Source organism: Nyctibius grandis, chromosome 15 (assembly GCF_013368605.1).
Source record: "Nyctibius grandis isolate bNycGra1 chromosome 15, bNycGra1.pri, whole genome shotgun sequence".
NCBI lineage: Eukaryota > Metazoa > Chordata > Aves > Nyctibiiformes > Nyctibiidae > Nyctibius > Nyctibius grandis.
Window position 1 is genome coordinate 5,118,732 of NC_090672.1, and position 15,206 is coordinate 5,133,937.

The 15,206-nt window shown below is 40.7% G+C and overlaps 1 protein-coding gene across 9 annotated transcripts in view; it reads left to right on the plus strand.

Annotated features, from left to right (window-relative positions):
• TNRC6C (trinucleotide repeat containing adaptor 6C) overlaps positions 1-15,206 on the plus strand; it is a 107,454-nt gene that overhangs the window by 62,329 nt on the left and 29,919 nt on the right. For 8 of the 9 annotated variants that reach the window (XM_068413590.1, XM_068413592.1, XM_068413593.1 and 5 more), the window contains 2 exons: positions 4,495-7,086; positions 14,820-15,029. In XM_068413590.1, coding sequence (XP_068269691.1) covers positions 4,495-7,086; positions 14,820-15,029 — 2,802 coding nt within the window. The remainder of the gene's footprint in view (positions 1-4,494; positions 7,087-14,819; positions 15,030-15,206) is intronic. The other variant, XM_068413591.1, reaches the window with a different exon arrangement.

Below are 15,206 nucleotides of genomic sequence, written 5' to 3' on the forward strand. Positions count from 1 at the left end.
GCTATGAGATCTGATTTAAAATTGGACCAGCAAAACTTATTAATAGTGTGGCTCTCATTAAAACTTTATCCCAGGCATTGCTGTTTTGCACCTTCTCCATACTTTGGTTCCTAAATCAGCCGAATATTATATTATAGTTGAGGATGCATGATTTTACTGCGCAGCATTCGAACTAGTTACTGTAATGGAAGTTATGAAGATACAGTTACTTTTACCTCAGCTGAATAAAAATAAAAAGCAATACTATTATAAATGACATTTCCAGAGGAGGGCTAAAGTTTTGGGTAAACTGCCTTTGCAGGCAGGGTACTTTGGTTTTCTAAGAAATGCATGCAACAGCTTCTCCCATTTCACTTTACTCATACTTTCCATTGGTAATCTATGTAAACATTAAACTGATTTTGCAACTATTTATTCATATTCATTATCAAACACAGCCAGAAATTTTTTCTATTTTTAATAAGTACTAAATTGAAGTTGGTAAAGTATGTTGGGTACAATATATAACACCAGCAATCTCCTCCCAGCCCATTAAGGATGTTATTTAAAAAACAAACCAAACCATACTGCTCATGCTTATGGGTAGCACTGATCAGAGCTGTGCATTTTCTGAGGGAGCCTGTGTGATTGCAATTTGACAGAAGTTGTATGCTTGTTTAAAACAAATTTGAACTGTTATCCTCAGATTATTTTTTTCCTTCCTGATTGCTGAAAAAATGTTGTTAATGAAGGGAACCATATTTTATAAAAGATGCATAATTAAGATTTTCAAACACAAAGTATTAATTTAAAAATCAATTTCACTTTGCGATATACCAGCACGAGGATTTGCTAACACAAAATCCTTGCAGTTCCTTTTCCTGATGCTTTGTTTAAAATCTTTGCTCCATTCACAGAGGAAGGATAGAAGTGCTTCTGGTGGACTGCAGTGCTTTACTTCTGACCTTTGCATAAATAAAGAGGAACTGATTCTTAAAGAGTTTTTTTTTTTAAACAGGTTTCCCATTTCAGTATTAACAGCTTTGAAAAGAAAAGAAAATACTGGCAATTTCTACGAAGAGTTGGTTTCCTAGAAAGTTGAAGGAAATCTGTGTTCAAAAAAAAACCCCAAACAAAAAAATTCTCTAGATTTAATCATATAAAATATTTTGCTGTCGTTATTTTTCACAAATGTTTAAAGTCCTTATGGATTAAGTAGGACTGTGCTACTAGTTATTTAATTTATAGGAATAAACGCCTTTTAGTCTAGAGAAAATGGAAGAATGTCTTTTGGTTATTTGCTTCTAGAGACCAGCATATAAAAACTATTCTCCTCAGGATCAGTTCTGTACTCAAACTCCGTTATGTTTGTCCAGCAGCAAAGTCACAGTTTTTGCAGCTTTCTGTTTATATTGTGAAATTTTTTTTCACTCCCTTTCTTTTATCTATCCTGTTTCTTACAAGTTTTAGAGCAGCAGCAGCCTTTGGTGTTAGAACCAATTGTTCCAGTAATTGTTTGGACACTACAAAGTTATTGCACATGTCTGGTTTTGCTCTTTTTTTTTAATCTATGACTTGTGAAAGGTACCAGCACGGTCCCGCTGACTCCAGGGCAGGGAAGGCGCAGCGCAGGTACGCTGATCCTCAAGAGAGGGCTCGCTTATTTTATGTCACCTGAACAAAATTATTGTAATCCTTATCAAAGTAGCCACTTTCAGATTAGTCAGTGGTTATTGTTGAGGGTGTAATCTATGCTGATGGTACATGAAAGGGAGTAATTATGGAGTTGCAAACCCTTGAGAAGCAAAGGGGTTTGAGCTGCGTGTGTGCTGCTTCCAACCCAAACATACTTGGTGTGATGCTGTCTGGAGTAGACGTGCTTATCCAGCCTGAGGCACTTGGCCATTTTCTACTTTTTTAACATGGTCATCTCTTGATTTTTATAGTTCTTACCCCTCATAATTTTTTTTTCCTCGTTTCTCTGACAGCTCTTCAAAAAACATTTTGCTCCCTACTCTCAAGAATCTTTCTAAGCTCTTTTGTCACTTCCTTTCCCATTCCCACCCCTTCCCTTTGCTTTCTGTCTCCTAAGTGCTCTCAAACTGGAGCAATGCTTTAACCACCATCTTTTGGGGGAGAGGAGAAAGAAAAAGAAATGGTTAAACAAGCAGCTCCCTTTCATCTCATCTTGTCAGCCTTAGTACCATATTTGTGAGTATTGAGACCTCTTGTGTTGTGCTCTTGATACTTCTTCACAAACCTGCCCCGCACAGACACTCTCGCTTGCCTTGGGCAGCACCGTCGTTCTCCCAGGCACTCGCACACGTAGCTCAGATTTCGGCTTTGACAAGACCTTTTTATTGGAACAATGCATTTCAAGCCACTTTTAAATCTTTCTGTCATGTTTGAAATGTAGTGCCAAATCTCACCCCCCACGGTGTGAAAAAAATCGCACTAACTCCTCTTATCTGATCCCTTGGTTGCCTCAATTTCTTATCTTCTGGCCTGGACTACCACCGTTTTTTTCCTTTGTTCATTTCTACTCTGCTAAGAATGCTGCTTGGCTCATTTTTCTGACCCTGTCGACCCTTTCTAAGTCATTTCACAGCCTTCCTTTCCGTTCCATGTCTTATCTGGGATTCTGGTCTCTATTTAACACCACCTGTGTAGCAAACCTAGATTATCAGGTAAATTTTCAACCTTCTTCCTTAGCTCTGTAGCGTAACTGGTTGGCTTTATTCAGGAATAACGTGATGCTTTCTTCCTTTCCAGCCACTGCATGTAGGGGAGAGAATCCAGGTAAATCCAAGTGGCTCCTTTCACATTCTCTTTCGCATTTGTCATACACATATCAATTATTTAGCTCTTTCTGTGAAATGCTAGGATTTTCCTGATGTCATGAGAAGACAGGTGATGAGCTAAGACTCTTTTCCCTTCCTTTCTCTAACATTTGTACTTTTGCTTCATTTGGTTTAAGTTTGAAAAAAGGCCCATGCAATCTGTCCTGGTTTAGTATGTTCTTTCTTCATCTTGATAAATCTTCATGAGGCAACCAAGTAATCATCCTCCTTACTTGAAAAACTACAGGTAAAATGTGTGAATAAGAAGACTTTGCCAGACGGAGAGCTTTTTTTATTCTTGGAACAATTTTTTTGCAGTGTTAGAACACCTCTAATTGGAGGCAGTTAGAGGAGCTAATCACACCAAAATATTTGTGATTTAAATGAATGCATATTAGGCATCCACTGTTAACAGCTTACTTGGGAGATTTGTTGCATCCATCTTCCCCAAAAAATATTCTTCTTATTCAAATCATAAAAAATAAGAGTCATGTTTCTGCGGATTTACAGCAAGTAAAAATAATTGACATCCAAAATTTTTAACTTACGTATATGCAGTTTTCTCCCTTATTTAGACAACCAGTTAAGAGGAACTGTCCTGCAGATGGTCTCTAGTACGTATCCCTAGGATCAGACTGAGTTATTTGCATAAAATTCCCATCAAAAGAAATTAAAAGGAGTAATCTGTACTAGAAATATTGTAGAGAGCAGTCGGGGTGGAAAGTAAATGCAAAAACTTGACTTAAGCTTGAGTTCTTAGCATGGGAAGTGTTGTGTCTTCCAGTTTTACTTTGTACCCCAGCAAGCAATTAGATGTTCAAGAGCTTTTTAATTTTTTGGATTAGCGTCTGTGTTTGAGGATGTGGGAGGTGCTCGGAAAAGACTTGTCTGCTGACTGTACAACATAGCATGGATTTTCATTGTTTGGGGGTGGGAAATTGGACTGTGTGTGCAAGTGCAAAAGAATGTTTAAACCACATCTAAATCCTTGAAGAGGTAAGTTGTAAGTTTGTTGACAAAACTGACTTATTTAGAAATGCTCTGCTAAAATGTAAGTTACAGTAGTGGTGTTTAAGGGTATGATTGACACTGAGTAGTGAAGGTGGCTGTCCGTATTTGTTCCTGTATTTACAGGAAGAGTTGAAAACCTAAATGCAGTATGAATTTAGTGTGTTGGGTGTGATGTGAATGTGTATGTAATATCTAATGGCAGGCAGACATTTTACATTTTTTATTGGGTGCTCTTTCTTTGTGTTTCTCTGAAGAATGAGAATTGAGTCAAACTAAATGGTAAGGGTCTGCTAGATATTTTGTGTTTTTTTCCAAATTTGCTTTTTGCTTTTTCACATAGGTTAGTGTATTCGCTATCCTTATTTATTGCTTGCTTATTATTTTTACTAATATACTTAGGGAAGCAAAACACTTTTGTTGCTCTGTTCTAAAACTGAATTGTTCCATTATTTTAATTGAGAGTTTTGCCAGATTAAAAAAAAAAACTAAATATGAGCATCGTGCTTTACTGTAGTGAGGAAAATTACTGTATTATGTTAGAGAATGTACTCTAAATTTTAGCAGAACGCACTGTTGTGACTAGCATTGTAAAATAGTACTTAATAGAGGGCTTTTGCAGTGCTTGAACAGTGGACTCATTTTTAACCTTGTTGGATCCTTTCAGATCTCAGCCACAGTGGATTGGGAGACCATTATGAGAATTCCCACTGGGGACAGCAGCCCGCTTTCAGGAGTGAAGGCAACTGCAGCTGGGATAAAGTGATAATAGACAGGACTGACAAGGAAGCGTGGCCTTCCATTACCGGAGCTGAGACTGAGTCTGCCTCAGAATGTACTACAGACACTGACTCTGCCTCCAACTGTGGCTCAGAGAACAGTAGCATGGCTACAGGGAGTGCCCAAGGCAACTTCACTGGACATACAAAGAAAACTAATGGCAATAATGGCGCCAACGGAGCACTCGTCCAAAGCACTTCTAACCAGAGTGCCCTTGGAGCTGGTGGAGCAAACGGTAACGGCAACTCGGCCAGAGTGTGGGGTGTGGCTGCGGGCTCCAGCTCTGGCCTAGCTCACTGCTCTGCCAGTGGTGGGGATGGAAAGATGGACAACATGATGGGAGACGGTAGAAGTCAGAACTGCTGGGGTGCTTCCAACTCGAATGCTGGCATTAATCTTAACCTTAACCCTAATGCCAATCCAGCTGCCTGGCCTGTACTGGGACATGAAGGAACTGTGGGAGCAGGCAACCCTTCCAGTATTTGCAGTCCAGTCAGTGCCATAGGTCAGAACATGGGCAACCAGAACGGGAACCCAACAGGCACCTTAGGTGCTTGGGGAAACTTGCTGCCGCAAGAGAGCACAGAACCACAAACGTCCACTTCTCAGAATGTGTCTTTCAGCGTACAACCTCAGAACCTTAACACTGATGGACCAAATAACACTAACCCCATGAACTCTTCACCAAACCCTATCAATGCAATGCAGACAAATGGACTGCCGAACTGGGGGATGGCTGTTGGTATGGGGGCCATCATCCCGCCCCACCTGCAAGGCCTTCCTGGTGCTAACGGAACATCAGTTTCTCAAGTCAGTGGGGGCAGTGGTGAAGGAATGGGCAGTTCAGTGTGGGGGATGTCCCCAGGTAATCCTGCCACAGGAAACAGCAATTCTGGGTTCAGTCAGGGGAATGGAGACACTGTGAACTCAGCATTAAGTGCTAAACAAAATGGATCCAGCAGTGCTGTGCAAAAGGAAGGAAACGGAGCGAGCGCGTGGGATTCGGGGCCGCCTTCTGGTCCTGGGGTACTAGCGTGGGGCAGGGGCGGTGGCAACAGCGGTGTTGGTAGTATGCATTCTGGAGCTTGGGGCCATCCCAACCGTAACACCAGTAACGGTGTGAACGGTGAGTGGGGCAAGCCCCCAAACCAGCATTCCAATAGCGACATCAATGGGAAAGGATCAACAGGGTGGGATAGCTCTAGTGTTACCAGTCCGAATCCTGCCATGCAGCAGGGCAATGAACAAATAAACTCTTGGGCCAAAGCTGCAGCATCTGGCACCACAGCTAGCGAAGGAAGTAACGACAGCGGTGGAAGTCAAAATGAAGGCAGTACTGGGAGGGAGGGGGCTGGAGAAGGCAGGAGGAGAGACAAAGGGATGATAGACCAAGGGCAAGTTCAGTTGCCAAGAAATGACCTTGACCCCAGGGTCCTGTCCAATACAGGGTGGGGACAGACCCCTGTAAAGCAAAACACTGCCTGGGAATTTGAAGAGTCCCCGAGGTCTGAACGAAAGAATGACAATGGAACAGAGGCCTGGGGTTGTGCAGCTACTCAATCTTCAAACTCAGGGGGGAAGAACGATGGGTCCATCATGAACAGTACAAATACCTCTTCAGTATCTGGGTGGGTCAACTCTCCACCGGCAGCTGTTCCAACAAATACAGGTTGGGGAGACAATAACAACAAAGCACCAAATGGCCCAGGGGGATGGGGAGAGTCAGCAAGCTCTACTACTGTTAATAATGCTGCTGCTGCCAAAAGCGGCCACGCTTGGAGTGGGACCGCAAATCAGGAGGACAAATCACCTACCTGGGGTGAACCTCAGAAACCCAAATCTCAAAACTGGGGAGATGGACAGAAATCGAATCCAAGCTGGACGTCAGGAGGTGGAGATTGGACAGATTCATCATCTGTTCCTGGACACTTGGGTGATGGGAAGAAGAATGGATCTGGATGGGATTCTGACAGTAGATCAGGGTCTGGTTGGAATGATTCCACAAGGTCTGGGACCAGTGGGTGGGGAAATGGCACAAACAGCAAGGCTAATACAGGTACAAGTTGGGGGGACTCTTTAAAGCCAGGCCCCCAACAAAATTGGGCTAATAAACCCCAGGAGAACAATGTGAGTAACTGGGGAGGAGCTGCTTCTGTAAAACAGACGGGGTCGGGGTGGGTTGGTGGGCCAGTGCCGGCCAAACAAAAAGAGAACTGTGAGGCAACTGGCTGGGAAGAGCCATCTCCACCGTCCATTCGCCGCAAGATGGAAATCGATGATGGTACCTCAGCTTGGGGCGACCCAAATTACAACAACAACAAGACTGTAAACATGTGGGATAGAAATAATCCTATAATTCAGAGCAGTACCACAACCAATACCACCACCACTAGCACCATTATCAACACAAACATGGTTGAACCTCAGCCATCGCACCAGTCAAGTGCCCAGCCGAACCGGTCCCCGCTGCTTGGCCCAGGTATGAGAAAAGTTTTATAAGATATTTAATACCGGTACCTATTACTGAATGCTGTCTGGCCTGATCAGTGTGTAGTTACACATTAAAAATAGAAATTCTGGATTTATGGCATAGAATAAGTTTATTCATTTACTCTGAAGGAGTGTTAACTGCTTGACTTGAGGACAGACCCCATGGAACCTGATGCACAAACTCCCCTAGTCCAAGTGAATGTAAGAAAGGCTTGAAACAATACCTGGTTGTAAACACGCTAGATCCTTAGATTGTTGATCTAGATTTATTTTTTCAGGTCTTCCACAGTTACTTAGGACTTTTAATTCAACCATTTCAGAGTTTTGCTAACCTTTTTTCTCTTCTTTGCCTTCTGTTACCATTGCTCCGTCTTTGTTCTTGTTTAGACACTGTTCATCTGGGTTTTTTTCTGCAAACCGTCTCTCTTGGCAACAGATATTTTTTAATGGTTGCATGAATCTCTACTGTTGCTGTTTCTCTGTCTTTTATGAAGAAATGGTTCTCTTCCATACTTCAGGTCTCAAGCACGGGGTAGTATCCTGGACTTTTATGTGATTCTCATAAAGCTGGATTGGTTGAAGATGTTAATATTCAGGGTGGCTGGGAAAAGTTATTCTAACTTCATCTGTGTTCCAAAGACAAGTTTTTAAGTATCTAGGAGTTTTTCTAATCAAAGGCAAGGTACTGTTGTAGACAAGCAGCAAGGAATAAAAATGGGGGGGGAAAAATGAGAAAAATGCTTCAGGGGGAAGTATTTAAAGAAGAGTTACTAGCAGCCCTGCTCTATATCATGACCGCAGACTTCTCAAAATAAATCTAATCTTGCAATGCTCTTTGAAATTCTTTATCTGATTTTTGTCTCCAAAAATTGTTTCGTCTTGGTCATGGCTAAATATTGACTTTTTAACTGCGTTTTTCTCCAAGCGGGATTTGTTCTACTTCTCTTATTTCCATTATTTTTCTCTTTGATGTTTTGAAATAGTTCAAACTTATTGTAATGTCTGTGTAAAAATAGTCTCATGTTTCCCTACTCTGGTCAAATATTTTAACAGTTGAGGGTATCTATTTTAATAAAATAACATGTGCTGCAGAAAGAGAAATCTTTAAATAGGTTTGTACTTGGTCAGTCCAACATATGTGATCTTACAATTCGTTTACCTTAAGCTTATTTCATCCATATTTAAAACTTTACCCATGAAACTGACAATTCAGATTTCTGAGTTGTAGTGGAGGTATCATGAAAGTAGGTTTTTGTTCGGTTTTGGCATGGAGTTTTGGGTGAGTTTCTCATTAAGCTGATTTTTGGATGATTACAGCTGTGCTTGTAAAACTGTTTATATACAGCAAGGTGTTGCTAATGCTGCTCAAATAATCTAACACCTTGCAGAGGAGAACTCGCTGCTCCGAGTCCTTCAGATTTTGAAAACGGAATTTAAAAACTGGTGTTGATCTACAGTGATTCCTCTGGAGAATAGGTGGTAGCAAAGGAAGGGTTTCTTTGAAGTAATATGTTTATGCAGAGAATTCCTTATTAATTTGTAACCATCCACTCAAGCTACCACGTGACTGGGTTAAAATGACAGTATTGTGCATCTGGCAAAAATGTTCATTAGAAAGATTCTCAGTTACTAAAGCAAAAACAACTCCCAGAATATACTTAAGACAGCATGCAAGAAAGAGGATAAAATAGTAATAGTGAGTAATAGTGAAGACAACTTAAAATACGGTTCTGATGATCTAAATTTTAGATCAAGTTATTGAGGGCGTAAGTTAGGCCTTGTGTTGTGTGGTTTTGCTTACACACGCTTACAGTTGTGTACACAGGTACAGACACAAAGACCATGGACGTGTTTTGAAGGATTCTTGTTTAATCTGCAAATGGAGGCTAGGAGCAGTCCCGTGTCTTTGTGTTATGCCCATCTTTACTTTTGACTGTGCCTGAGAGGGGCTGGTTTTGGGCTTATCTTACACAGTGAGAGCAAAAAACATAATTTACAATGACCCTGTTAGCTTCCCCGTTCAAAGGGCAGGAGCCCTGTTTTTAACGCTGCGTGTAGCACGTAGCAGCTGCAGAGCAATATCCTGTTGGGCTTTGCGGACATTTACACAGACTTAAAACATCTACAAATCATGTCCCATCTGGGACAGCTAAAAGGTGAGCAGCCAGTAATGAGCGGCTTTCCTACGACACGGACATGGGCTTACAGTTCGTTGTTGTGCTATTTAGCCTTATTTTTTCCTACTCTAGTTCCCTGTCCGTTGGCTGTGCATTTCCAACCTCTGCAGTATCCTGTAGGCAGGAGACTTCTGTAATCCACAACCAAATTTCATCCAACAACGGTTCTTTTCCATGTACAACATTTCCATGCAAAGCATGGCTGTGTAGTTCAAGGCTGTGCCATAGGGCTCAGGTTAAGTGCGCATCTAAAATCTTACTACACTTGAACTAAGTAGTTACCACTGGCATTTTATCTTCTGCATGGGTCATGACGTGCTTTGCCAGTCATTTTTATCATTCCCTGTTATTCAGGGAATATAATGAGTAGGGAACCCTGGATTCTGTTCCTGTGTTAGCGGGGAAGTCTGGTGTAGCTGTAAGATGGCACAGTCACGCATCCTGAAAGCAAAGAAGTGGATTTTAATTTTGCTGTGCAGCACTAGTTAGCTGCTCACAAAGGAGTAGCAGTCCCATTTGGGTTTTAAGTTTATTAGTTTAGAACTGGAGGCCAAGTTACAGTCTTGTTATTCAAGTTGTCACCCATCCCCAGAAGTTCTCAAAATTCTTTGAATACAGAACTTAAAAGCTATTGATGGGAAGCAGATGTTGGTACACACTTGATGGAAATGCATAATGCTCTAAGGAGTTTCTTTTCCTGTTTGGGGGAAAAAAAAAGGGATAGATAATGTGATAGATAATGTGATAAACGTAGTCCTTCCTGGTTATAGGAGCTTGGTCCCAAACCACTGGTGAATTATTCAGAAAGATAAGCAGAAAGCCAGTGGTTTTGATTTAGATTCAATTTTTATCTAAATTACTTGTGCATAATACTTTGATATAAGAGGAATAAGAAGTGAGAAAAGGCTTTGCAAACAGGGATGATTAAAAGAGAGATTTTTGGATCCCAGACGGCACCAGATCCTTCCTCCAAATGCTGAGGAATGGGCTCGATGCTTTCCTGTTCCCAGTGGGTAGGTAGAGACTGGCAGGGTTCCAACCGCCCGTCCTCCAGCTGAGAAAGGAAACAACAAAAGATAACGTAGGCTTCCCTGTGGAGATTTTAGGTTGAAAATTAAGGTCTTTGTGGTTCCTAGAGAGCAAGGAGCTTAAGTTTTAAAAATCTGAACCAGGTCTAAATTCTGAAAGCTCTGAACATCTCTCTGTTGTTCCTTTTATAATTCAGTGCCGTTGTCTCAGTGGCAACTTAGGTGTCATTCATAGCGTGTAATTTATGTGAGACAGAGAATGCAAGTGATGCATTTTCCTTACTTTGAACTTTCATCAGGGTGAATTTGAAACCAGATCAGTTTTGAGCTCCTTCAGGATGCTTATGTAAAAACCTAAAACCCTGTTGTGGGTGCTCAGCCCGCTAACAGCCAAGTTCTGGGGGACAGCTGGGTGATACTGAGAAACCTGCCCTCTATTTTCACGCAAGGTGGATCTCATTGCTGAAAGCCAAATAAGAGCTTCCCTAATGCTGAGCAATGTAAGAAAGCATGGAGCTCCACCACATAAACTGGAATACCCCTTAGAAAATGAAGACTTGAAAGGTTAAGGGTTACAGGTGACTCTTTCTATATATCTATCTCTATATATCTCCCTTTTACACACACACACTCCCCTGTAGCTTATTTCTTTTCTATTATTAGCAGATTAACTAGTGACTATTTAGTGAACAATCTCATTTTTCTACCTAATTTCTTCCTTTTTCAGCTACATAAGGTTCTAATATTTTGGCTGGCCTGTATTGTAGTCATACGCTCTGGTATTTATCACGGACCAAACAACTTCAAGGAAAACAGTTTCTGCCATCCAAATGGCTATAGGGTTATTTTGAGGGAAAACAACTGCATCCTGCCACAGCCTAGTTAACATTTCACTTTCCCTTGAGGATTTCCTGTTGGCTGAGGCCCAATGTTAATTATGTTTTTATTTCTAGAAAACAAAGCTCTGCCAATGTGTCCATGTTTATTACGCGCTCTGATCTTTTTGTTCCTTGCAATTCTAACAGTGTTTAAAAACTTCAGTAGTAAAACCTCGCTTTCTTGCCAAAGAACCCTTTAACGGAACCTATTCTGTGGCAGAACAACATTCGTGCAGATCTGGGTGTTATTTAGGGCATGGATATTTTCATCAGGAAAGCCTATATGCGTATTTTCATAAGAAAAACAAGTTTTCTCTGAGCATAATTTTTGAAAATTTTAGGCAGGTTCAGATTTTGAGACCCTGTGAAGGTGTTTGCCTTCCAAACAGCTGTGTAAAGGAACTTTAAAGTAGCTTCTTGCGTTCACTCAACCCACTGTAATGCCATTTGGGAGCTGCCTTTGTTGCGAGGTACACGACAGTACTGGAAAGCATCGCGCTGCCCAAGTCAGGCTGGTGGGAGACAAACTCTTTGGACTAATATTCCACCTGTGTCTGTTTCAAATATGAAGCATACAGGGTTATTTTAAAAATCTGTTATTCTAAAATTTATTTTAAAACCTTATTTTAAAAAGGGACTCCCCTGGAGAATACAAAGTAAATATCTTCTTTTCCTCTCGCCTGTAGAATTTGGTATCATTCCTTCAAAAATGTAACTTTATTCACCTTTTTAAGTTTCTAAAATAGTCATATGGAGTCATAAAAAGGCAGCACAGAGACAGTAACATTAAGACAGCACATACTCACTACAGAGGGGAAAACAGGTTCATGATTGAGAAATACTCTGGAATTTACATACAGGTTAATTTTTGCAGTGCACAAGTTACTCGCCAGCAGCCTTCAGGTTTTATTTACTGATTTCCTGCGCTTCATTTGATCTGTTAAGGTAGTTTTGAAAACTTTTAGTTGATGTATTTTTGTTTGCTTTTATGTACTTGCAAGTATTATCTTGTAGTAAAGGCTGGCTCCCTCATTATTTGTAATCCCGTATTATTTACTGCTCAGTGCATTTAAAGCACTTAAAATAACTTGGACATTACACATCTGTGGTCTTTAATCAATGTTGTTGAATTTATAGTAAAAAGCAACAGAAGGACCAGTTCTTTTGAGTTTTTATTCCACAAGCTAGCACACTTTGCCTTTTCAACACATGAATTGTGTTTTAAGGTTGACTTCATAAATTGCATTACTTAGAGTTTCCAGTATAGGTTGTATGAACTAAGGGAAATATTGGTATTCTACACTCTATTTGTGTTTGTATTCTAGTGGGTACTTGAGAGATGTTTTGTTTTCTGTTTCATTTGCCTGCCATTAATCTTTTTTGAGATGCCGATGTGATTAAATAAATGCAGTTGCCTGACAAGGTTGCCTCCTGAGCAGCGAGGCAGAAATTCAAATAAAGCGTTCCTTAAATAAAGTTGGCTTAAAGACACAAGCAGAACACTTGAACAAGTACTTGAGGTACAACACCAAGGAAGATGTTGTGTTTAAGTAGAGGTTCCATTTCTATACATACACGTGTGTCTGTGAGTTTGTCTTCTGCACACACATTAAAATAACCAGAAATTTAAGATGCGTTGATAGAGCTTAGAACAAAGTATTTTTGTTTCAAATGGAAATCAATGTAGTGAAATGGAGATTTTGGGTTGTTTCAGGTGTGTGTTTTAAAACACAATGAATTTTGCTGGTAGTGAAGAGCTTTATTAAGCTCCATGTCCTGAGCATGTAGGCTTAGTTTGCATATATTTTATGTCGTGTAGACTCTTATCAGTATCTGAGAGAACCACGATTGCTTTAAGAAATAGAGCCTAAAATAAATACGTAATACGGTAACACTGGCGTGGAGGACAGATATGACCCCAGCTATTTGAAAGGATTTTTTTTTCACTGCTAGCCAGTGTTTGAGTTGCTGTTGGTGGCGTATGTTGCCTAAAGTTTCTAGTAACAGAAATTCTGTTGAAATCAGTAAGTTCTGCAAAGATGTCTAGCAAGAAGTCTGCTAAATTGTTGCTCAGTAAAACACTGTTGCTTAGTTAGTTTAATGTATTTCAAGGTACTCTTAAAGTTCTTTTCTGGCAACTTCCTTGCCATTTTGTACCTACTGGAGGTGTCAGTTTGTGCAGAAAATTTTGTTTCTGCTCTTTGAAGCCTTTCCAGAGTATTTTTACAGATAGCACTGGGGAGCAAAAAAGGAATAGTGCTGCAGCAAAGGAGGCATCTAGTCCTTAATTTATAAAAATCTGTTAAGAACAGTAATGATACACTGTTTTGGGTAGCAGCAGAACCAAGTTTCTTTCTTACCAGATCTGTTTCCATGTTGTGAGCTGCTAGACGTTACAGATTTGGCAGGGCAGTAGCTGATCTGAATAAAATACCCATACTTAATATCAATCTCCAATGAAAAGAGGGCAAGTTCCTGAATTAGCAGCCTAATTAGCAGTGGAATTTCTAAGCACACCGAATTCTGCAATGTTTTCTGAGATCTTGGTTGTCATGTAATGTAATGCTTTTTGTGGTAAGTGTAGAAAAACAGGTTAATACCAGGTCTACGTAGAAACTCTGTTTTCTTGCCTGTTATGTGTCTTTTGTATACTTCTAAAAAGTACCTTGAACTCCCATCTATGATCCAAATGTGCTTCTTCAGAAAAAAAAAACCACCTTTTTTAAGATGTAATGATCATTTTAAATTCAGGTTATGCTTTTGCTGTGTTGGTCAGTGTTGCTCTTAGGACTCAGAAGCTATATTGCTGTTCCTGGTGCATTTGACTTCAGGGCTAAAATCGGTGTCAGATGGATTTAAGCGCATTACATTCAAGCCAACCCAGACTAAGACAGTTTCTGTATAGGAGCTTATGTTTTTTGATGAGTTAAAGTAACATTCTGTAGGAAAACAGTGACTTCTACCTGCCATTCCTCATGTTTTGACTATAGATTCTAATAGCAGTTTTGTCTAGTTCTCTTTAAAAATCATTTATTATAATGTAGAGACTCAGTGATGAAGGGGTACGTAGGGAACAGAGTCAACCATAAGCTGTAATAAAAGCTTTAAGGAGTGCATACGATATACATAATTACATCGAAAGTGGTAGGAAACAAGTACCAGCTTACTCGTAGGGCATGAGAAAAGAGATTTGATAATTTGTAAATCGTTAAAAGGAATTAAAATAGCTTAAAAACCTTTCAGTGGAACAAGGCCCGACTCAAATTTGGGTCCTGGTCTCCCGAATGCTCGCGCAGCTGCGTGTGCTCCCCGAGCCTTGTTTGCTCTGCGCTGAAAAGTCACGCTGGAAGCAACTGCTGCCCTGGGACCAGGTCTGGTGCTCACGTGGCAGCCTGACCGCTCCTGGCTGTGTTAAAAAATACTCTGTCTTGACAGCTTGGCATTACTATTCAATTAAGAAAAGACTTTTGAAACCAAATCAAAGGGATTTTTTTTTTTGTATGCTTAATTAGAGTCACTGTGTCTACTTACTGGTTCATGCTCTTTCCAAAGACTTTAATAAAATGTCCATCTTTGAAATTATTGACAAAAGAAACCTTTCCTCTTGTCACTGTTCTTCTCTCCTTCCTCTTGCTTCAGCAGGCTGGGGAGAAATGCCTACTGTCCACACAAAGAGCGAAGCTTCTTGGGGAGAGCCGTCATCCCCTTCTGCTGCAGTTGATAATGGCACTTCAGCATGGGGGAAACCCCCCAGCAGTGGTACAGGGTGGGGAGATAATCCTGCCGAGTCGGCAGGGACATACGGAAGAACAAATGCTCCAGCTGCTGCCCCAGCACTGTGCAAACCAGGTACGTGCATGGATGTCACTGTCGTGAAGAGCCTGGGGAAAAAAGACAAAGTGTGGTTGTTTCTGCCAGTGTTTCTATACAGCAGTTCTGGTTTCCTGTGCATTTAAATCAGAGACTGTCTTAATTGTTTCATTCTCAAAACTCCATTAGCTGTCTCAAAACGTTGATATTCCAGAT